At 56.3% G+C, this 22893-nt stretch overlaps 1 protein-coding gene across 2 annotated transcripts; it reads left to right on the forward strand.

The window, feature by feature from the left end:
- The first annotated feature begins 3466 nt into the window (after positions 1-3466).
- On the forward strand, positions 3467-22092 carry MEF2B (myocyte enhancer factor 2B). Of its 2 annotated transcripts, XM_080830205.1 has the most exons (12): positions 3467-4775; positions 5144-5261; positions 10931-11181; positions 17545-17593; positions 18078-18160; positions 18700-18903; positions 19829-19963; positions 20426-20573; positions 20744-20877; positions 20971-21064; positions 21239-21350; positions 21649-22092. In XM_080830205.1, exons 5-12 carry the CDS (start codon positions 18107-18109, stop codon positions 21872-21874), a joined length of 1107 nt encoding a protein of 368 aa, XP_080686331.1. In that variant the 5' UTR covers positions 3467-4775; positions 5144-5261; positions 10931-11181; positions 17545-17593; positions 18078-18106; the 3' UTR covers positions 21875-22092. The 2 variants fall into 2 exon arrangements, with proteins under 2 accessions (XP_080686331.1, XP_080686330.1); XM_080830204.1 differs by having other exon boundaries at positions 3467-5261.
- The last annotated feature ends 801 nt before the right edge of the window (positions 22093-22893 follow it).

A 22893-nucleotide genomic window follows, 5' to 3' on the forward strand; every position in this document is an offset into this window, starting at 1 on the left:
AATTCTGCCTGCCCCCCAGCAATCAAGGACATGGTCATTGGCCCGCAGACCAATAACTGCCATTCTGTTAAACCTGATCAACCACCCACTGTGTGCCTGGCACCATGCTGGGGCTTTTGGAAGGCTCATCTTTTCATCCTTCATCCTCAGGCAGCCCTGTAAGGCAGGTGTCACCCACAAGTACAAATGGAAAAAGAGCCTTCAAGAGGTGGCATGAGCTGTACAAGGTCAGCAGACTCCAGTCTGGCTTAATCCCAGTCCTGTCTCTGAGATGCTGTGTGACCTGGACCCCAGAGCTGGGTCTCTCTGGTCCTCTGCAGGCTGAGGTAGACATTTGTGTGCCTGCTTGCGTGGCCCACATTCTATCTTGAGCAGAAATGCCAACCACAGACTCAGGCCATATGGAAAAGCCACCTTCAATTACAGGGGTGGCCGTGGGACACTGGCCTGGCCAATCAGAGCCTCCATCTCCCAGGTCACTGTGATGGGGTGGACATGAGCGTGTGACCCGGTGAGAGGTCTTACCCAGGAATTTTGCTGGGAAGCATGGGAAAGTCACCATCTTCCCGTGAGGGTCATTGAGCTAGGCAGATGGGAGACCAAGAACACTCACGGGGTCCTGGACCCAGCTGTACCCGACACTAGCAAAACTTGATTCTTCAGTTTCATTAGTCTGCAACTTACCGTATTTGCCCAAATTGCTCCGAGTCCATTTCTGCTGACTACAGAAGAGCCCACACTGACCACTATGAATGTCAAGGCTAGAAGGTCATGGCACAGTTTGTCCCCCGCCAAAGCCAGCTGTGTACTGGTGCAGTGTCCAGCTCCACATATTGGGGATATCAGAATGGAGTCGTTTGAGGGTGGAGTCTGGGTGGGTCCCAGGCCTGCTGCTCTGAGAGGATCCCCACACCTCCCTTGGTGGTTGGAAGAGAGGGGTGGTAAGGATCGGGGCACCCTAGAGGGGAGAGGGTCCTGGTGGGGTGTCAGTGTTGTGGAGGAGCCTGAGGGCCTAGGACAGGGTTCATGAACACAGGAGGTGTGGGAGAAGGACTGCCTCCCACTGCCAGGAAATGGGTCAGTTCTGTCCCCTTTCTAGGGTGTATTAGGGGCCTCATTTCGCCATCCTGCCTCCCCGCTGCCCCCAGCTCATTTTGACGGGGAGGGAGGATCCTTAAGGCCATCCCATTAGTGGCCTTGACTGGTGTGTGGCACCCCCAGAGTCACTCGCCCTCTGTTGGCCCACTGTGAAGGCACTTCTTGTCCAGCTGTCTTTCTGCCTGTCCATCAAGCAGCCATTTGTCCAGCCAACCTTGACTGCCCTCTGTGGGCCAGGCCCTGCCCAGGGGATGCCCTGGTGAGCAAGAAAGCCCAGCCCTTTCAGACCTAGGGGTCAGACGGACAGCCAAATGAGTTCATTGCATATACTCCAGGGGCTGCCGTGGGCTGCTCCATGCTGTGAACGAGGCGGGCGCAGCCGTGGGGTCCCCCAGACCCTCCCAGGGCTCCCCATCATCTACGGTCCCTCCGTGCGATCTCCCCTAGTGATTAATAAATAGTCTTCTCCATTCAAAGAGCAGGACTGGGCTGAAGACCCCTTCCACTCCCTGCCTGGGGGCTCCCCCTGTCCCTGGTTTATTTGCATTTCATTTGCATGTCCCTCACTTCCCACCTAGAGAACGTCCACACCCGCTGGCCACCAGGGGGCGCAAGAGGCAAAGACTTGGTCAGGCCCCTGGGCCTCCCAAGTGGTCATCCCCATTCTTGGCTGTTCCTGGTGGATGTGTTGTGATCCTCTTTACCTTTTCACCCCATACGTCCTCGCTCCCATTTTTCAGAAAGTGAATTAAGGTTCCATGAGGCCGGATTACCCAGCAGAACCTCGCACCAATCCCCACGTGCTCCTGGGCTGTGCTGGCAGTCTCCCCTCCTTGCCAAGGTGGAGGTGTGGGCATTCCCAGCCCCAACACAGTAGGATTTGCTTCCAGGACAGCCCCAGAGATGGGAGGTGGGGGTAGCTGGGAGAGAGGCAGTGAGCTCCCTGTGCCATGAGGCATTCAAGCTGGAATCTAGAACCCATGAGGGTAGGGATGACCTGAAAAGGATCTCAGCTCTGGGTGAATTGTGAGGCCACCCCAGGCTCTTTCAGATCTGTGGATGGGGTAAACGGAGGCACAAGAGAGCAGTGGTTTGCCCCTAGTTGGCCCACAGTGATCAGGATGGGAATCAGACTTCAGTTTTGGCTTTTTGTCCTTAGCCCCAATCTAAGTTCTGTTTTTGTTTTTGTTTTTGTTTTTGTTTTAAAGATTTTATTTATTTATTTGACAGAGAGATCACAAGTAGGCAGAGAGACAGGCAGAGAGAGAGGAGGAAGCAGGCTCCCCGCTGAGCAGAGAGCCCGACACAGGGCTCGATCCCAGGGTCCTGGGATCATGACCTGAGCCGAAGGCAGAGGCTTTAACCCACTGAGCCACCCAGGCACCCCTAAGTTCTGTTTTTTATTTCAGGCCTGCTCTACACTCCCAGAGGGCCCTACCCCTAGGAAATTCCTTCCTAGTTCAGCCACATCCCCCAGCAAGGTCTTTCCATGCCTCAAGCTTGGTCCTCATGCCCCTCCATCGCTCAAACCCTCTCCAGGGCTCTTTAGTTCTTCAGGAAACCCTTGGAGACACCCTTGTGGTGCGACCCCACACGGGATCTGGCCTGGAGGAGCCTCCACAATGGGGGAAACCGAGTCACACACAGACATCCCCAACTGTCTGTGTCAGCGCTGAGCTAGGAGGAGGAATGGGGGTAGAGGAACTCCAAATGGGAGGAGGGGGCATTGAAGGCAGGCCTCGAAATGATTCCAGCCTCCAGGAGGAGGGGCTGCTATTGTCCCCATATTTCACATGAGCAAACAGGCACATGGTGCAGTGACCAGCTTGAGGTCATGCGGTGAGTGGGAACCAGAGCTTTGGTGGGGACCCAGGCTCTCTAACCCTGGACCCATCTACTGGGTCACACTATACTTGCCATGGAGGGTCCTTCAAAGCCATCCCATCCTGACATTGTGGGAAGGGATCTGGAAGAGGGAGAGACAGTTTTTCCACCTCCAACCTATCTTCTCACCTGTACCTCCACCTCACCTCCCCGCATCCCCCATTCTCCAGGCCCCTGCCCAAATCCCCCTCTCTAACCCTTTCTACTCTTTTTCCCCCCAGCAACCAAGGGTGTCCCCTCACCTGAGAAGACTGAGGTCAAGACTTTGACTGCCCTGATGGGGGATGAAGGTTCACATGGGATGACACAGCCAGTGATGGGGGAGGGTACAGGACAAGAACTGGGGTAAAGACAAAAAGGAGAGGCTGTTAGAGGAAACAGTATGAATGGTAGAAGGTGGGACTGGCCAGAATGGGAAGGGGATGTGGAACAGGGGCGTGGGGGAGTGGGGGCAGGAACATGGGAGGGAGCCCTTGTGGTGGGAAGGGGCAGTGGGTAGGATGCATGGGGATAGACCCAGCCAGCTCAAATCAGGCAGACCCTTCCCGACACACTCTGGCTGTTCCCAGAGCTACTCCAGCTGCTGCCCTCACGTAACCAGAGCCTGCCTGTTGCATCAGAGGCGGGCGGGCAGCCACGGGTAAACAGAGCAGCCCTCGGGGGGCCCGGGGCTCCCCAGCCACCTCCACGCTCCCCAAGCCTTGTTCTGTGCTTTGGAGCCAAGGCAGAAGCCCCCATCCTAGCCTGGGCTCTGGTGTGTTCTTGGGACATCTGAGCATTTGGTGTGGAGCATTGCGGGGCAGCCCAGTGGGGCAGAGATAGGACCCCTGGTCCCTACTTTCTTACGACAATGTGAACCCTAGCTTATGTCTAAAGATGAAAGCTTTGCCCAGACTAGGGATCCAAACTGCCCATGTCACAGATGGGTAGATTGAGGTTTGGGGAGAGGCCTTCCAGAACCCCAGTTCCCTGCCTCAGTGTCCCCCACACACTGACATCTCTGCATGCTCCCCACAGAGTCCGGGAGCCTAGCTATCTCCTGCTATCTTCCAAGAAGGTGGATACCAGGCAGCCATTGCAACCCACCTGCTCTCCCACTTTATCTGCCTCAAATCCCCCCCAAATCCCTCCCCCTCCTCTCCATCTCCCAGCCTCTCTTTGCGTGCCCAGCCCAGTCTGCTTCTTCCTACTGCTCTGGCTTCATTTCCCTCATCTCCCCCACCAAAGAACACTCTGCTCTCTGCCTCTACACTTTTGCAAGTGCTGTTGCCTCTTGGAAACTCCTATTGGCAAACTCCAGTGGCAAACTCCTATTCATGCTTCGAGGCCCAGTAAAATGCCCCCCTTTCTGGGGAGCCCTCCCTGGCCCCTCTGGCCCAGTACTGACTCCCCAGAGCTTGGAGTGGGGGAGGGGGGGTCAGTGTGTGTGGCAGCTCTGCCTTCTCCAGACCAGTGATTTCTCCAGAACTACACAGTCCAAAATCATCTTCATTCTGCAATTCTATCCACACTGATTCTCTCACCAGTCCTGTTCTGATTTCCTTGGGCCTGGACCTCTGCTAGGTGGTGCTGGGGTCCCAGGGAGGAAGTGGATGCAGGGGTCTGGGCTGGGGTCTGGTTCTGGAAGCCACACCCCCTGCACACAGCTGACCTTTCAAGTGGAGGCCGGAACCGCTGGCAGCCAGAGGGGTCTGTTGCCCTCCTGTGGGGACACAGGAAGCAAGCAAGCATCCGGCTACAGGGGCACCTCATCGGGGACCCCAGAGTCAACTTTCTGCAGTCCTTCCATTTGGGTGAGAGCAAGGATCAATGGCGGCTTCCAGGCACCATCCCCGGAGCCTTCAGTGTCTCGGGTCCAAGTTGTATTTCACTCAGTTTAGAATAAGTCTAGGGTTGAGATTAGCAGTGATCCGAACTAGAGGCCGGGTCCGAATTAGCGTCAGGGTCACAGTAGCAAGGTCAGGGCCCCCACTGAGGGCGGGGGAAGTCTCGCGGGTCTGATCCAGCCCCCGCCCTGGTCCCCTTTCTTCATTATACGCCCTCCTCATTTCAACGTCTTCCGGGGTCTGAGTCCGGTCCCCAGAACTCCCTGAGCGGGGCCACGCCCAAGTGCCTGCCCATCACGGTCCATATGCAAATATTCACCACCCCACCCAATCAGCTCCCGCGGGGGCGGGGCCGCCCATTCTGGAGGCACCTGTGGCCTCCCCGCACTCCGAGCTCCTTGCTGCGGCTGCCAGACCCGTCCGCGAGCGTCCAGAGGGCCCCGGGCCCAGCAGGTGCGTGTCACGTCAGGCCGTGGTTTGTGCGGTGTCACCTGAACGGCACCTGTGGTTAGGCTTGGGTTTGGAAGTCCAAGTGTGCTGCTGTGCATTGGAGAGTTGTGTGTGTCTAAGAGATGTGCGTCCTGGGATGTGAGTCTGAGATGTTGTGTGTCCTGAGCGGTTATGGCCAAAGGGTGTGAATCTGAGAGGTGTGTTCCAAGGGAAGGGTGTGTCCAAAGGGTTGCAAGTCCAAGGGTTGTGTTTCTGAGAGGTTGTGTGTCCAAGGGGCACGTGTCTGAGGGTTTTGATGTCATTTGCAAAATTTCACGTCCAAAGTTGTGGGGCCCTGGGCCACTGTTACATGTCTGTGAGTTGTGTGTCTGGTCTGTGAGCTGGAGTGTGCCCCTCTCCGGGAATGCATCCCTTTTGCACATGCTCCGGGCCCTTGTACACAACCCCTTGCCTCTCTGCTGTGGCTGTGCCCTTGTGTGTTACTGCCCCACACCTGCATGTGGTGTGACTCTGCATGTGTGCATGTGACTGTCAGGACCCTTGTTCGAGCTTCAGGCTGTGAGTGTGGGGGCCTCAGGTGGGCCCAGGAGGTGGCTATGAAGCTTGGGGGCAAGATAGGAGGTGTGGAGCCCTGGGGCGGGGGGCAGCACAGCTGCCTGGATCACCGGCTTCCCTGTGCCTCAGTTTACCCATCGGGGAAATGGGTACAGGAACAATAGTCACAGCCCTCTGAGGTTGTCAGCACATGACAAGCTGGTGGCTCTGTCACGTTCGCAGTCATGCTCCCCCTACCCACATTCCCCGCACCCCCTACACCTCTCCCAGGGTCTGGGGCTGCAGACTTGGCTGACTGATTACCTGGCTGTCCTCGGTCCCTTTGTTGCAGACTTGAGAAGTCCGAAATAACTGAGGTCATGCCTGGCCTGCCCCAAAAGCCTCACCCGGGAAGGTCAGGACCTTTGGACATTTGACATCCAGTCATGAGAGCTCTCAGACTATTGGGGTGACCGAAACTAGGTTCAAAGCAGTATTTAGACTGGGAAGGACAAGTGTGTGGGGTTTGATTTCAAAGGTCAAAGGGGCTTTGGGAGAAGTCGGCCTTCCTCCCTCCTGTCCCCGTGTCTGCCTCCCACTGCCTGTCTGAGTCTAGGAGTGAATCTTGACTTCCAGGGAATGAAATTTTAGAACATTGAGGGCCTGGAGGGGGGGGTGTCTCACTGCAAGAGCTGAAGGCTGTTTATTTGGTCTAAAGTGCCCACTTTGCAGGAGGGAAGACTGAAGCCAGATGGAGACATCCAGGCCCCCCAGAGAAAGTATGGGCTCAAGGCTGCCACTCTGCCACCCAGAGAGACCAGAAGCGGGAATGAGGGCGTAGTCTTCTCTTTCCCCTCTCTGTGTGACTTCAGAAAGATCCCTGCACCTCTCTGAGCTCTGTAGCTGCCCCTATGACCTGAGCGTTGAGCTCAGTTTTACATCCCACCTCCAACTAATGATTTATTTTGTTAAATCATTAGCCAACCAGGCAGACATCTGGAAAATGCAAATTAAGGGGGGAAGGGAATTAAAATCATTTGTTACCCCAACTCAGATGCAATGCTTGTAGAAATCTTAGGGGTCTGGCCTTCTAGAAGATTTGAGGAACATAGGCACCTGAAGATGCATGTTATTTTTCAGAGCAGTTATCATACACTGGGATCCTATTCGGGGTCAGAGAGCTCAACCCAGCCCTTGCCCTTAAATCCCTGTGGAGTGCACACACAGGTTGGGTCCTGTTTCCCAACCCCCAAAAAGGGGGGTCTCCCTAGGCCTGCATCTTGGGAGCTATGAGGCTGCCCTGTCACCAGCCCAGGCCCAAGAATGAGTGTCTTAGACCCCAGTGATGCCTCAGGCTCACTTCCCAGACTATGCAAGGGTGGGGATTTGGGAGTATGGCAGGACGGCTCTGGGGCACAAGCCAAGGCTAGAGTGAGGATCTGGGGGGGTCTTGCTGTGTGGCCCGGAGAAGACTGCTTCCTCTCCGCTTCAGTGGGCTGTTTGTGGGTCAGGCAGGTTCTGTGTGTAAATGAGGTGGCATGTAGGCCTGGGCAAACAGTAGTCATTCAATAATAGGAGGTACCATCCAAACTGTGACCAAGTGGAAATCCCTGTGAGCCCCATCTAGGCCCATCCCCACCCCACCCTCTACCAGGGCCTAGGAGGCCTCAAAGCTGTCTGCTTTCCTGGCCTGCTCTCCTCCAGGTCCAGGTTCAACCAGGATCAAGGCAGGGCCCTCAGCACTGAGCAGTTGAGGCCGGTTGGCATAGGGAGTCACAGGCTGTGGACACAGGCCTGCCCCTGTCCACTGTCCACACCCACAGCCCCCCCGTCTTCCACAAAATGCTGTCCTGGCCTCCTGTGCCAGTAGGACTTCTCCCCACAGCAGGCATGTGTCTTTTGAAAACCCTGAATCAGACCACAGCTCTCACCTCCTTGTGCACCCTCCGTGGCTCCCCATTGCTCTCTAGTCCACCCTCTCATCCCCACCCCTGAGGCCCCATGTGGCCTCCATGCCCTCCTGTCTCCATCAGCTCCCTCCTGCTTTAGTCACACTGGCTGCCCTGCACCTGGAAGCTGACCAGCACCTGACCACCTCAGGTCCTTTGCACCTGCCATTTCTTCCACCAGGTGGTCTCTCCCCTACATCCCAAACTGGCTGGTGTCCTCTAGTCCTTGAGGGCCCCCTTTTCAGAAAGACCCTTCTGACCCCTCTGTCCAAAGCAGCTCCCTCCCTTGCCACCCACCCCTCTTGCTTCCCCCTGTTGAATTTCTTCCCTGAAGGCCTCTGTCTCTGCCATGATTATGTGTCTGTTGTCCCCGCTCCCACTGGGCTTGATCTGTCCACTCCCTGTCGCTGTGTCCCCTGCCCTTGGTGTGGTCTCAGACATTTCTGGGGGAAGAGAGTGGGGGCCAGGGATGCCCAAAGACCCCATCTTTGGATGGCTTTGTCTTGGGTCTGCTGGGCTGTGGGCCGAGTCCCTTCCGCCCAGCGCTGACAGATGTGCTAATTTCCCAAGCAGGGAGGCCCTGGCCTCAGGGGATGAATTTCTGGGGTCCCATGGGGAGATCTTTCTCTGAAACAAAGAGAGAGAAATCTTAGGCCATCCCTGCAGTTGCCCCTAAGGCTCAGGGGACATCACCGGGTGCCTTGGGTGGCCCTGGGCTCCAACCTGGGACAGGAGGGTTGGGTTCTGAATGTAGAGGCTCTCCCAGCTCCAAGTGTCAGTGTCCCAAACCTGTCAGGGAGGTGTGATGGGGTAGTGGGCTTCTGTTTACGGTGGCTGTGTCAAAGAATTTGGACTTCTTGCCAGATGAGGGACAAGATTTCCTTCCTGGATGGACACTGACACCTATGGAGTGTCAGTCCCTGAGCCTGAGAGGAACATGAGCACCCTTCACTTGGCTCTTGTGCCAGTGGCTATTTAGAGCAGGGGTCTCCAACTGGAAGGGGGCGGGGTGCAAATTTGTTTTAGTGGCCACAGGGCCTTAGAAAGAAAACCGAACCAGTTGTCCGTGTTTCCGCTGATTAAGCAGTTTGCTCATCCACTCAAGGAAGGGTGACTGGGGGCCTACTGTGTGCCGGGCATCGGGCGGGGAAGGCTCCATCCCTGCCCTCACCGAGCGGACATCCGAGTGGGGCAGCATGAGCCTCAAAGAAAGTAGCAAAGAAGCAGAGAAAGTTTCCAGTGGGGCCGAGTGCCTCAAGGAGAGGTGACTATCCCCTGGGAAAAGGGGCGCCTCCAGAAAAAGGGATTTCTGCCTGGCCTTAAAAGACATGGAGCAGCTCCTCGGACCCGGGCAAGCCTGGCAAGGGTGGTGGCCCCAGGGAAAGGCCCAGCCTGGGCAAAGGCCCGGTGGTGGAAATGTGTCAGATGCCCAAAAAGGGGCAAAAGCGGTACTAGGAATTTGCTGGTAGATGAGGCCTTTCTAAAGAGGAGGGACAGGTGGGTGGGCACTGGGGGGCTCCCAGGGACTCAGAGTACAAATGGGGAAACTAAGGCTCAGATCCCATCAGGCAGTGAATGTGCGGTAGAGCTGAGAATTAAACACTGTGGTCTGGCCAGGTTCACAGCCACAGCCCTGGCTTCTCAGCACATGGCCTCCTAGGAGCAGACCTTGGGAGGGGAGGTCTGAGGGACCCCGTTGGGCCTCAGTTTCCCCATGGGTATCAGAGGGCCTCATGGACAAGGGACCCCCGAGGGGCCTCCTCCAACCAGAACATTCTCAGTTTCTGGGATTCAGAGCCGCATGAGGCTTCCAGATATGTGACCCCCCTCCCAGATGCTCACTTCCCACAGACTCCCCAGCCCCCCACCCTCCCCTGGAGCTGCTGACCACTGTGCCTCCAGAAGCCGGTGGGTTGGGCATTGTTACCACTGCAGGGCTGGGAGCCCTACCTGTGTCTGTGGCTCTACAGGAAACGGACAAGAGGCATGCATGTTTTGGGGGGGCATGGTATGCTGGGGGGTGTCTGCGTGTATTGGGGAGTCTGTGTGCATTTGGGGAATTAGAATGTGTTGGGGGCTCAGCGTCTGGAGAGGTCTGTGTGTACTTGGGGGTCTGCATGTGCAGCACACTCCGAGTGTTTGGGGATATGTGTGTTTGGAAAGCTGCCTGGGCTTAAGGGGGTCCCTGTGTATTTGGAGCCGCATGTCTTCTGGGGACTTTTGTATGGAGGGATCTACTGTGTTCGAGGGTGATACATGTGTCCAGGAGATCTCTGTGGATTTTGAGGGGCTCTGCATGTGTTTGGGGGCACCTCCCTACCTGCATCTGTCCATTTGAGGAATGGGCTTTGTCCTTGTCCCCCTATTCCTCAGCCCCCCTGCCTAGTCTGCCCAGGGTCCTTGCTCAGATCTGGGCACCTCCCAGGGCCGAGCAGAGGTGACCATGTGACCATGAAAGCTGGCTGCACAGGGGAAGGAGGGAACCAGTATCTACAGAGGACCTGCTCGGAAGCCCCAGCACCCGCCCCCCGGCCCCCTACCCCAACTCAGCAAGGTAGCCCTAACCCTCCCATTTCCTGGTGGAGGAAACTGAGGCCCACAGAAGTTTGGCCACACCAGAGTCACTGCCAGAGCCCACCTGCCCTCGGGGACTACTGTGGGTTGAGCCAGCCCCTAGGTCATCCACAGAGGCCCCCCCCACTTGGGGCAGCATCTCCCCAGGTCCCCAGGGTAGGAGGCAGGCCCAGGGCCCCTGCTGGGGAGGGGAGGGTCGCTGGCAGCTGGGGTCAGAACAGCTTGAGCCCTCAGGAGAGGGGAGGGGGAGGGTCCCAGCTTTCCAAGGGGCTCTTCCTGTCTCCTGTAATGAGGTACTTGGGGAACAGGTGATGAAACCAGCTGCTGGGTTGCGTGAGGCGGGGCTCCAGGCCTGATTCGCTGTGGCCGCCCAGGAGCAGCGCCCCCTCCCCGCTTCGCCACGTCCCGTGGGCCCTCCCCTCCCCCCCCCACCGCCACCCACCTGCCTCTCACTTCTCCTTTCCTCCCCTCCTGTCCCGGGTCCGGGTGCTCCGCCAAGCTGTGGCCTCTGGGCTCCGGGGTCGGGCAGCGTGACTGTGCCACTCGTCCCCCCATTTAAGCCCCACTGGGAGACAAGAAGGGGAACTTGACTGCCTCCTGGTCTTTTCTCTCAAGCCCTCCCCACAAGGCCTTTGAGGTCAGGATTCTGTGACCCATTTTATGGGGGCTTGATGTCACCCAGCCTGTCGCTGTGTGTGTCTCTGTGGTCTTCCAAGATGGCATGCTGACTCAGCGCCCCCAGCTCCAAGGCCCGGCCCTTCTTCCTTCTGGCTTCTGGAAGGGCCAGAAGACAAGGTCAGCAGAGCCATCCACCACCCCGTCCTCCCCAGCTGGTGGGGGAGAAGGAGTCTCACCCCCATTTACAGGTGAGAAAACTGAGTCCTCAGACAGGGAGTGCACCATGGTGAAGGGTCAGTGGGATGGTGGCATTCTTTCCAGCTCCCGTATCTCCATCACCAAGGTGCTAAAAGGCCTCACCAGGTCAAAGAGGTGACACGCTATGACCTGAAGGACCCCAGACATGTTTGTTGATCGTCTTAGTGACCACAGGGACAGCTGTAGAGAGTTTATGGTGCTCCGGGCACTCATGGAACCGTCCTTTGTCCTCTCAGTTCTTACCCTGCACAGTGCTCAGGCCTGGATGCTGGGCTCTTCTCCCAGCCCTCATGGATGCCACCAATGCATCCGGGCCTTTTCCCTGCCAAAGGATTCTTCTGCCCCGCCCCCCACCCCTGTCCCAGTGCAGGCCTCTCGTCTCCTACCTGGACACCTGTCCCAGCCTCTCCCTGTCACCTTCCTCCTTCTTAGATGCTACTCCCCACGGCATTCCTGAACAGGGGACGCTTAAAAAAAATAAAAACAAAAAACCTTTTGATTGAGATACATCATGGAGAGAAAAAGGCACCAATCATCAGAGTAGGGCTAACAGATCTGCACAAACTAAGCATGTCTGAGCGCCTGGACCCTGGGCCAGGGAGTGGCCCCCGCAACTCCCGCGGCCATGTCACAGCCCCTGCCCGGCGTGGCCACTGAGCTGACCCTCATCGCTGTAAGGAAATTTTGTCTCTTCTGGAACTTCCCGTAAATGGGATTACATGGCGTGTCCCCGCTGTCGAGTCCAGCACTGTGGGGAGGGCCCGCCGTCTGGGAGGTCCACGTGTGCGGTTGCACCGAGCGGGAGTGCTTCCTTTTACTGGGCTCTGTAGTCCATCGCGGAGTCCAGTGGAGCATAGTAGCTGATTCTCCCAGGGAGGGCATCTCGGTGGGTTCCAGCTCGGGGCAAGGATGAATGGAGCTCCCGAAAACATTCTTATCTGTGTCCTTGGGTAAAATACGGACCCATTTCTCTTGGGTGAATACTGAGGAAAGAGACTGCTTGGGTCATAGGGAAGACAGATATTTACCTAGTAGAAACCGGATAGATTTCCGGAGTGGCTCCACCTCTCCCCCTCCCACCAGCCAGGTAAGAGAGTGCAAGGGATTTTTCAAACTGTAAAATTATATCCCGCCCCCGCAAACTCTCCACGGCTCCTCGTTGACCTCCGAGTAAAGCCCACAGTCTTCACTGCGGCCTTATGTGATCTGACCCTCACAATCTTCCCCACCAGCATCTTTCATCCTTCTCCCTTCTTCCCACTGTCATGCTGTCCAGCCATACAGTCTTCTGTGATTTCTTTTAAAATACTAAACTCCAGGGGCACCTGGGTGGCTCAGTGGGTTAAGCCTCTGCCTTCAGCTCAGGTCATGATCTCAGGGTTCTGGGATTGAGCCCCACATCGGGCTCTCTGCTCAGCGGGGAGCCTGCTTCCTCCTCTCTCTCTGCCTGCCTCTCTGCCTACTTGCGATCTCTGTCTGTCAAATACATAAATTTTAAAAATCTTTTAAAAATGCTTTAAAATACTAAACTCCTGGGTTGCCTGCGTGGCTCAGTCAGGTAAGCATCTGCCTTTGGCTCAGGTCATGATCCCAGGGTCTGGGGATCGAGTCCTCTATCAGCCTTCTTGCTCAGCGGAGAGCCTGCTTCTCCCTCTCCCTCTGCGGGCTGCTCCTCCTGCTTGTGCTCTTTTTCTCTCTCTGACAAATAAATAAATAAAATCTGAAAAAATAAAAATAAAATACCAAACTCTTGATTGCTCCGGACCTTTGCCCTTGGAGATCCCCCTGCCAGAAACACCCTCCCCCACCCGCCCGTCACCCCCCCCCCCCACCAGGCCATCTTCGCATGACTGGCTCTTCCCTTGCTTCGCTGTCTCTCTTGTGCTTCAGCTCTCAGTTCCAATCTCACCTCTTCAGAGAGGTCTTTCCTGAAATCCCTGGTTCCCATTGCCCCTTTCATGGTTCATACATCTCTTTCTGGACTTAGTCGGGTTCTGACATATAGGATTTTTCATAAAAATGACTTGGGCAGTTCTCATTGCTTGCAATGGTCTGAGTTAGTTTCAATAACATTACGTTCCCCTCTCCTTTGAGGTTTGATAAAAGCCATAAAACCATATGGGCCCGCTGTCCTTTTAATGGTAGGTCTTGAGTCATTTTTCTATTCTTCTGTGGTCATTGGTCTACTTAAACTTTTTACTTCTTCTGTGATTAGCTTATCACAGGGGTTGGCACATGGTTGATACTTCCTACATGCTAAGAATGAGTGTATGAAGCAAAGGGTAGGCAGGTGCCGGACTCTTGGCTTCAAATGCCCACCCCCTTCCCATCTGCTCAGACCCCCATCCAACCTGTCCATCAAGGCCCAACCACATGCTTCCTCCTCTGAGATACCCTCTTGGATTTCTCCTGGCCCTTCTTTGCTACTCCTTTCTTGGGTCAATGGGTGCATCTCTTTGCTCTCCTGCTGGGCAGATGCCACGAGCTCTCTGCCTCCTAGCTGGCTGTCATGGGGGTGGAGGGGGGGATATGTGCACAGAAGAGGCCTCCCCGCTCGTGCCTGGCACATTCAGCATGTGCTGCCACCTCCCCCCAGCAGTTCCGATCACGCCAACATCTGGAGAACAGGCCACCGGGTCTGTCTGCGGCTCGGTGGGGATTTGCATGTGAGTACAAATATATATGCACACCCTGGGCCTTCGCCTCCGCATTCCTTGGCTGGCCCTTCACACCTGGGCCTGAGACAGGTCAACGCTGAGTGACTGGATTTGCATGCCCATGTATTTCTGGGTAGGGAGTCAGCTGGGGGAGTCTGAGAGGAAGTTGTTGAGGGAAGCTGGGGGGAGTTCAGAGTCTCTCTTGACCTGCTCCATTCACTAAATCTGGGCCTGCGGGACTTCCAGTCTGAGGGAGACAGAGCTGGATATACACACCCCTGGCCCCATGGGGTCAAAACTGGAGGGGAAGTTTGGGAGCTGTAGGAGTCCAGAGTAAGGGCAGGAAAGGATTCCTAGAGGAATGAATTTTTTGAGCTGGGTTTTGAAGTGTGAATAGGAGTTGGCCAAGTGGAAAAAAAAAAAAAAACAAAAAAAAACACAAGGGCTTTCCAGGCAGAGTCATTTTGCTGAAGGTAGATTAAGATGGGCAGGGGCTGATTGGGGCAAGGCCTCAAATGCCAGGCTGGAGACTAGAAACTTCTCCTGAGGACAGAGGAGAGCCATGAAGGGTGTGTGAGCAGGAAGGGGGTATGATCAGAGCTGTATGTTGGGTAGATCGCTCAAGGGCCAGAATTGGGGATGACTTTGGTTCTGGGTGAGGGTTGGGGGTTCCAAGGTCATTGAAGTTTGGAAGAGTCAAACCCCTACATGAGCCCATCTGCATCTGTCAGGCCTGGCCCCAGAGATGGCAGAGGATCTGGTGGCTTCAGGAGGAACCAAAGACCCCTGGAGTACAGTGACTTAAAGTGTATGCTGTAGGCCTAGAACAGAGGGGGTCTCACCCCTAGTCTCTCCCCTGATGGACACAGCCCTGGTCTCCCCTCAAGTCTCCTGTCTTCTCTCATCCGGCCCCCAACAGTCCTGCTCCCCATGGCAGCTGTGGCTAAGCTCATAAATGATAAATCAAAACCCCATCCCTTTTTGCTCAAGACCCTCTCATAGCTCTCTGTCACTTAGACCAAAATGCATAGTCCTCCCCACAGATCAGAGGGCCCGGAGTGATCTCTGCAGCCTCTACCCCTGGCCACCCTGCTCTAGCCCCATTACCATGTCTCGCCCTTCCTCAAGGCCTTTGCACCTGCCCCTCTTTCTACCTGGAACTCACTTCCTGTCTTGGCTCTTGGGTCTCAGTTCAGAGAGACCCACCGCCCCAACCTTTGGCTCATGGATCTCCCTCATTATGTGAACCCTGCCCTGGCCAGGATGTCCTTGTCTAAACTGGGGACAGACTGAGAAGGGTCCAGATTCACATCTTCCAGGCCCGGAGATTCATGTCTGAGTCCCATGTTCCCATGGGACCCCAGGCATGGGGGCATTTCCGGAGTCACCTTGGCACCAGGACCTCCGGACCAGTGCCCCCCTTCTGTCCCCAGGGACCTGTCAGGGCTGGGGCAACACGTCCCAGCCGTGGGAACGCACCCGATTCCGGCCAGGGAGTAAAATTAGCCTGGGAAGTTAAATTTAGCAAGTTGAGCTGGAGCTGGGGGGCCAGGGCTGGGGCTCCCGTGGGTCCTGGCTCTGCCTGGTTGTGACTGCTCAGAGACCCAGACCAGAGAGAGTAGAGGGCACACCTGGGATCACACAGCAAGCCAAGTATGACAGTGTCTAACACTCCTGGGCCCTGGGACTCTGGGACAGTGAGGGGCAGGGGGAGTCATTCCCAGGCCTCGTGTCAGGTGCTCTGTATTTCATACCCAACCCCTTTCATACCCAGACCAGCACATTGAGGCCTTGGGAGAGGCCTGCCTTGCTGAGGATTGCCCCTTGGGTCAGAAGCTGTCTGGGATCTGCCAACAGGCCCACCTGACCCTGGGCAGGCCACCCACCTAAAGCCTCAGTCACCTGTGACACGAGAAGTGCCAGGAGGTCATGTGGTCGGAGACGTGGTGGAAGGGGTCTTGGATGTCTTGGGGAGGCTGTCTGTATGGTGGGAGGCGTGCTCTACAACGGGCAATGTGACTCCTTCCTTCCAAGAAGCCCGGCATGGGGAGAGCTGGGGAAGGCCTGGAGCTCACCACGTTTCCTGTCTTGGGGACATGCTGCCCTCCACGAGCTCTCCCTTCTCACCCTTGAGCACCCTTCTAGGGAGGTCCTCGTGAGAAGGGTCCAGCATTTCTCTCTAGCTGACCTCAGGCTCAAATCCCAGTGTGAGCTCTACGTTTGAGGTCCTTTTAGGGACCTACTCCAACCTGTTATTCTTGTTTATGTATTTTTTTTTTTAAGATTCATTTATCCATTGTGGGGGGAGGGGCAGAGGGAGAAGGAGAGAGAATCCTCAAGCAGACTCCCTGCTAAGCGTGACCACCTGCCCCCCCCCCACCTACCACCCCTGTCCCGCCCCGCAGGGCTTGATCCCAGGACCCTGAGATCAGAACCCACGCCGAAATCAAGAGTCAGGTGCTTGGGGCGCCTGGGTGGCTCAGACAGTTAAGTGTCTGCCTTTGGCTCAGGTCATGATCCCAGAGGCCTGGGATCGAGCCCCGCATCCAGCTCTCCACTTTGTGGAGGGCCTGCTTCTCCCTCTCCCTCTGCCAGCCAGCTGCTCACCCTGCTTGGGCTTTCTCTCTCTCTGTCAAATAAATGAATGGAATCTTTAAAAGAGAGGGGAAAGAAAAAGACTCAGAGGCTCAACAGACTGAGCTGCCCAGGTATCCCCCCTGTTATTCTTTTAACTTTTTTAAAATATTTTTTAAAATTTATTTGAGAGAGATTGAGAATGAGCAGGGCGAGGGGCAGAAGGAGAAACAGGCTTTCTGCTGAGCAGGAAGCCTGAGGTGGAACTCGATTCCAGGACTCTGGGATCATGACCTGAACCAAAGGCAGATGCTTAACCGACTGAGCCACCCAGGCCCCCAATTCTTTTTATTTTTTTTAAAGATTTTTTATTTTTTTACTTAACAGAGAGAGAGAGAGAGATCACAAGTAGGCAGAGAGACAGGCAGAGAGAGAGGGGGAAACAGGCGCCCTGCTGAGCAGAGAGCCCGACGCAGGGCTCGATCCCAGGACCCTGAGACCCTGAACCGAAGGCAGAGGCTTAACCCACTGAGCCACCCAGGTGCCCCCAATTCTTTTTAAATGAATGTAATCTATAATCACTGAGAGGGGAAAGTTAGACAATTCAGGTAATCGAAAAGGGAAGAAAAAAAAAAGGCCAAAGGTCACACATTGTACAATTTCATCTATGAAACATCTAGCATGCACCAGTCCATGGAGTCCGCGGATCCGTGGTTGCCAGGGGCTGGGGAGGGAGGATAGGGAGTGGCTGCTAATACGCGTGGGGTCTCCTTTTTGGGGGATGGAAACTTTCAGGAGCTAGCTGGAGGTGGTGTTTGTGCAATGTTGTGAACACACTCCATGCTACTGAATTGCACACTTTAAACTGGTGAATTTCAGGTGGTGTGAATTGCATCTAAATTTTTTTTTAAAGGGGGGAAACTTCACCCATAAATTTCCACCCAGCAGTGACTCTTATCTTGCTCATTTCCTTCTAGTCTTTTTTCTATTCTCGATGCAATTTTTAAATACGTTTTCTTGGAACCACAGCCCTCGATCTTGCTTGTTGGGGAGCTGTTACAGGATTGAATGGCTTCCCAGTGTCCGATGTGTGGACCGGGTTTTTGTTTTTGTTTTTTCCAGTGGCTCGAGATTAGTGATTCAGTGAGCAATGTTTCCTGAGCGCCACCAGGTATGGGCATCAGATGTCCAAGCAACCTGGCCCATCAAGGGCTTTTAGGCTGTTGCCAGTATTCATAATAGCAGACATGTGGCACCTGCTGTATGCTGGGTGGATGTGAATACTTCCCATGGGCTAGCTCATTTCATCTCCCAACAACACTGGGTTGTGCATGACACTGTTAAGCCATTGCACACACCGAGGGGCTTAGGAAGGTCAAGGTCCCCCCAAGGTCCCACAATTATCAGCTTGTTTCATTTTAGGGCCAAGGGCATCCTTTGCCCTCGGTTAGCCTTCTCTTCATGTGGAATTCACTGAGCATCTACTGCATCTGGGGTTGGTTGAGTGGGGACTGTGGGACTGCCAGATGGCCTTGATATCCCCCATCATCTCCCTTCTCAGTGCTTGGCAGGGGCAGGTGGAAGACAGAAGGGAGGCTGGGTACCTGGTCTCACTTTCCACCCACCCACTCTGTCCTCTTTTCCTTCCCCCCAAGGCCAAGGTCGCTCCACCGAGCCTGGCACGATGGGGAGGAAAAAAATCCAGATCTCACGCATTCTGGACCAAAGGAATCGGCAGGTGAGTTCACTGGGTGAAACAGCGGCTGGGGGAAAGTTATTCTTGGCACTGGACCGAGCCTGGGCAAAGGCCTGTCCATTTGGGGGAACTGCAAGGGAATGGGGAGCCTTGATGTGGTGTCTGGAGTTTGAGATATAACATTTGCTCATTTTCATGCTGATTTATTCATTTATTCTCCCTGATGACGGGAGCCCCAGTCATAGGAGAGATGACACTTGACACAAACCCACCCAACTCAGAGGGCTGATCCAGAGGGAGGCACAGAACGGAGGAAGCCCAAAGAGGGAATGTGGGCCCTGTCCTGGAAACCCAGGAAAATTTCCCAAAGGAGAGGATATTCTTGCTAGGTTTTGAAGCACCAATAGGAGTTTGCCCGGTTGAGAAGTGGAAAGTGGGGGAGCGGTGTAGTCAGAACGGACAGCATGCACAAAGCCCGACAGAATCTTGAGGCATGCTCGGGGAACAGTTGGCGCCCCCCCTCCTCCTTGCCACCCCCAATCCATGTCTCCTTCCACCCTGCCTGTGGGTCCCGGCTCCAGGTGACATTTACTAAGCGGAAGTTTGGGCTGATGAAGAAGGCCTATGAGCTGAGCGTGCTCTGCGACTGTGAGATCGCCCTCATCATCTTCAACAGCGCCAATCGCCTCTTCCAGTACGCCAGCACGGACATGGACCGCGTGCTCCTGAAGTACACGGAGTACAGCGAGCCCCACGAGAGCCGCACCAACACTGACATCCTCGAGGTACCCCTGGGGCCCTCCTCCCCAGCTCCCTGATGTCCAGCTCCTGGCGCTCGCTCCCAGCCTAGGGACTCTGGGTTGGCACAAAAGACGAGTATTGCAATCTAGCTTTGCTGCTGGTAAAAGGTTTGAGGCAATGTGAGGTCCCTCCGAGGGGCAGCTGCCCCCATTGTAGAGATTAAAAACACCCACCACCGTGCATCGAGGGCTCCACGGCGTGCCCCGCACACAGCTCATCTCACTGAATCCTATCCCCCGTTTGGCAAGGCCAGAAACAAAATAAAGGGCACATCGAAGCAAGGGAGACCTCTCTGAGGGCCGGGAGTGTTTTTTTTTTTTTTTTCTGAGCTGCTGTGTCCCCAGGAGAGAGGCAGCCTGGCGCCAGCTGATTCGTCCCCCACACCCGCCACCCAGGATGGGCGAGATCACTTCCCTTTGGAAATGGGAATCTTTTCCCAAGATGGGAAGCTGAAGACACAGAGACGGAAAGACCAGGAGGCCTAGGGCTGTGCGTGGCGCCCCCTAATGTTTTGGGAGGGTAGGGAGAAGCTGTCAAAGGAGAGGCAGGGGTCCAGGAGTGTGTAGGTCCAGAGGGAGGCAGCTCAGGAAAGCCTAGAAAGTTGTCCTCCAACATTTAGGAAACACCTGTCGCACGCTGGGCTTGGAGGCTATGCTCGAGCGTGGAATGGAGGCACCAGGGTCATATTCAGGAGGAGAGTTAGGACAGCGCCAGCAGGGCCGGTGGATCCCAGCCCCCACTGTGTGACCTGGGCCTCTCTGGCCCCAGGGCAGGACAGTCCCTCTGTCACACACATTTGGAATTTGCTAGATGATAACTCACCAGGGTCTCCTCCCTCTCCCAAAGAACCAGGTTCCCTGGCTAGGATGGGGGAGGGGAGGGTCACCACATTTTCTCCCCTCTGCACAGACACTGAAGCGGAGGGGTGTGGGCCTCGATGGACCAGAGCTGGAGCCAGATGAAGGGCCTGACGGGCCAGGAGAGAAGCTGCGGAGGTTGGCAGGTGACGGGGGTGACCCAGCCTTGCCCCGGCCCCGGCTCTATGTAAGTGACTTCCCACACCACGATGATGGGGCCCTCCCTCACCTCCTAGGCCCAAATGGTCAAGGCTGAGACTGAGACAGGGACCTAGAGTTAGCGAGCTGGTCTCTGCCTAGGTAGAATGGGAAGGCTTCCTGGAGGAGTTGGCATTATAGTTGGGGCTTTGAAGGATGAATAAGGGTTCAGTGGACAGCCGTTTCCTTCCTTCTTTATTTCTTTGATTCATCAAACCCCCTGGGAAGCCCCCTCAGTGTCAACCCCATGCTGAATAAGAAGTCTCAGCTCTGGGCCTAGCTGTTGAGGAGTGACAGCACCAGACACAGGTTCCTTCCACCTTGTGGAAGGAGCCAGAAGGAAGCGTAGCAAGGGCTTCTGGAGGCAGAGGCTGGCTCCTGGTTTTCTGTCTTGGATTTGATGTCCTTATCTCCATGTTCTTCCAACCAATCCCATCCTCTCTGCCCTCAGCCTGCAGCCCCTACGATGCCCAGCCCGGACATGGTATATGGGGCCCTGCCTCCCCCAGGCTGCGACCCCAGTGGGCTTGGGGAGGCCCTTCCCGCCCAGAGCCGCCCATCCCCTTTCCGGCCAGCAGCCCCCAAAGCTGGGCCCCCAGGTGAGCATGGGTCATAGGCCCCAGGGGCAAAAGGGGGCGGGAATCCCAGGGGGGCCTCTAGGGGGGATCTTGGTTCAAGCCCTGCTTGTCTGTGTGTATTACCTCTGGACCTCAGACTTCATTCGATGACGTGGCCACATGCCCTCTCTTGGGGGTTTCCTGCTCCTCAGGCCTGGCACACCCTCTCTTCTCACCGAGTCACCTTGCCAGCAAGACACCACCGCCCCTGTACTTAGCAGCGGACGGGCGGAGGCCTGACCTGCCTGGAAGCCTGGCGGGGGCCCGAGGGGGACTGAGCACCTCAGTGAGTGAGGGGGAAGTGTGGCAGGGCTGATGGGGGAGGGCAGGATGGTGTGGGTGTGGGCCTCAGTTTCCCCTTGACCCTCTCTCCCCACAGAGAGGCCTCTATGGTAGCCTACAGAGTCCATGCTCCGCCACAGCTCCAGGACCCCCACTTGGGAGTTTCCCCTTCCTCCCGGCAGGTCCCCCAGGTATACACCCCCCATTGTACCCTGCCCTGGGAGACATCCATACACTTGCCTTCTGGGGGTGGGGGTCAGCATTTCCCCACCCACCAGAACTGAAAACTGGCTGGTGGGATGGGTCAAGCTTGGGCAAGGGGCTCTCTGAGGTCAATGCCTCAGTTTATTCCTCCTACCCCCCAGAATATGGCCTGGGAGACCCCCCTCCGCCCCCTGGCCTGCTGCAGCCCCCCACCCTGGCCCCCTGGCAGCATTCGAGGGGTGATGGGCCCCCAGCCGCCCCACCCCAGCCCAGGTAAGTGCCCCAACTGTCCCTCCTCTCTCCCCTCCCTAGCTGTGTGGTCCCGCCGAGTCTTCCCAAACTCTAGCCACTGCTGACCTCTGGTGGCCACTCCTGGTTCTACACTCAGCCCCTCCCGTCTGTTCTTGGTGGGATGAGTGGCTATTTTGGAAACCCCAAGAGGGACTGCCACCCCCTCCTTTCCCAAGGTCCTCCTGCCGAGCCTTTGCCCAAGCCATACCACCTCCCTGGCTTCCCTCCCTTCCTCGCTGAGCTCACAGCCCTCCTTCTCTTTCTCTGTCTCTCCCTGCAGTGGGAGCCGTAGCCTGAGTGAGGAGGGTCCCCCCGCCCGTGGCGCCTCCCCGCCGACCCCCCCGGTCAGCATCAAGTCCGAACGCCTCTCGCCGGCCCCCGGGGGCCCCGGCGACTTTCCCAAGACTTTCCCCTATCCCTTGCTCCTGTCCCGGCCCCTGGCAGAACCCCTACGGCCCGGGCCCCCCCTGCGCCGGCTGCCCACAGCCGACGGCTGGGCTCGATAGTGGACCCAGGGCTGGCACCAGTCCTTCCTCCCACGCAGGGCTGGGTGAGGACACATGGGGTCCCAATCTCCCTCCCCGCCTCGTTAGAGAAAAGCCATCAGTTACGTCCTTCCAAAGTGAGGGCCTGGAGTTCGGATCCACGGTTGGGGGGGCTCCCTTCTCCCTTTCCTGTGTGTGTATCCACCAATAAAACGCTCATGGTGTCCATGGACGAAACTAGCTGTCGCTGCTCAGAGCCACCACCACAGCCGGGTCCTCCCATCTGTTCCCAAGAAATCTCAGTCTTTCCTTGTCTCGGTTTGGGGTACCCCCCCTCCAGAATCCTATCCTGAGACTAGGATTCGAAGGTGGGTATCCCGGAGGAAGGCAGTTGAGGGGTAGGGATGTGACAGAGAGGAGCCCTGCAGGAGGCGCCAGCGAGCAGGTGACTTCGTGGGCGGCGCTGCCCACCTCTTCCGTCCCTGGTTCCCCTGGGGCGGGGGGCGCTTAGAGTGCGCACCTATAGGGGTTCCACTCCAGGGGCTAGAGGCTGGGCTATTAGCCTCTGAGGGTGTCCAGTTGTGTACTCAAGGGCAAGTTCCCAGGCTGGGTTGTGATCGCTTGCTGCAAGTAGTTGGGAGTCTTGAACGTTGTGCTATCTACCCGCCGGCTGGGAGCGGTCACTTCACGATTCATCTTTTAATGGGCATATCCCTTGATCCCTTGACCCAGCAATTTCGATCCGCCAGAGGCAGGAGGGAGCCGGGCGTTTATTTACCCACTCTGGCGGGTATCCTGAGCGCAGATGGGTGTCCAGGAACCGGAAGGAGCTCCGTCTGGTTCTCCCGTCCAATCATCCCCGTGGGATCATCTCGTGGGATGTTTATAACACTCAGTTCTAATCCCTGACCTTTCTGAGCTCCTGAGCTGCTCCCACGCATTTACTCTGTCTGCCCCTGTCGCCCACCATGTCTTCCGCTCTGACCCCCGCCCCTAGAAATATTTCCAGTCCCAAGCCTTGGTTGGGTGAAATGGAGCCA

The sequence above is a fragment of the Martes martes genome, assembly GCF_963455335.1.
Source record: "Martes martes genome assembly, chromosome: 1".
NCBI lineage: Eukaryota > Metazoa > Chordata > Mammalia > Carnivora > Mustelidae > Martes > Martes martes.

Excerpts from the sequence above, each read along its gene's own strand:
- MEF2B (XM_080830204.1), top strand. The coding sequence starts at position 18,107 with ATGGGGAGGAAAAAAATCCAGATCTCACGCATTCTGGACCAAAGGAAT. Across the intron at positions 18,904-19,828 it reads CCAACACTGACATCCTCGAG|ACACTGAAGCGGAGGGGTGT; the intron begins GTACCCCTGGGG and ends CCCTCTGCACAG. Across the intron at positions 20,574-20,743 it reads CCCCAAAGCTGGGCCCCCAG|GCCTGGCACACCCTCTCTTC; the intron begins GTGAGCATGGGT and ends CCTGCTCCTCAG.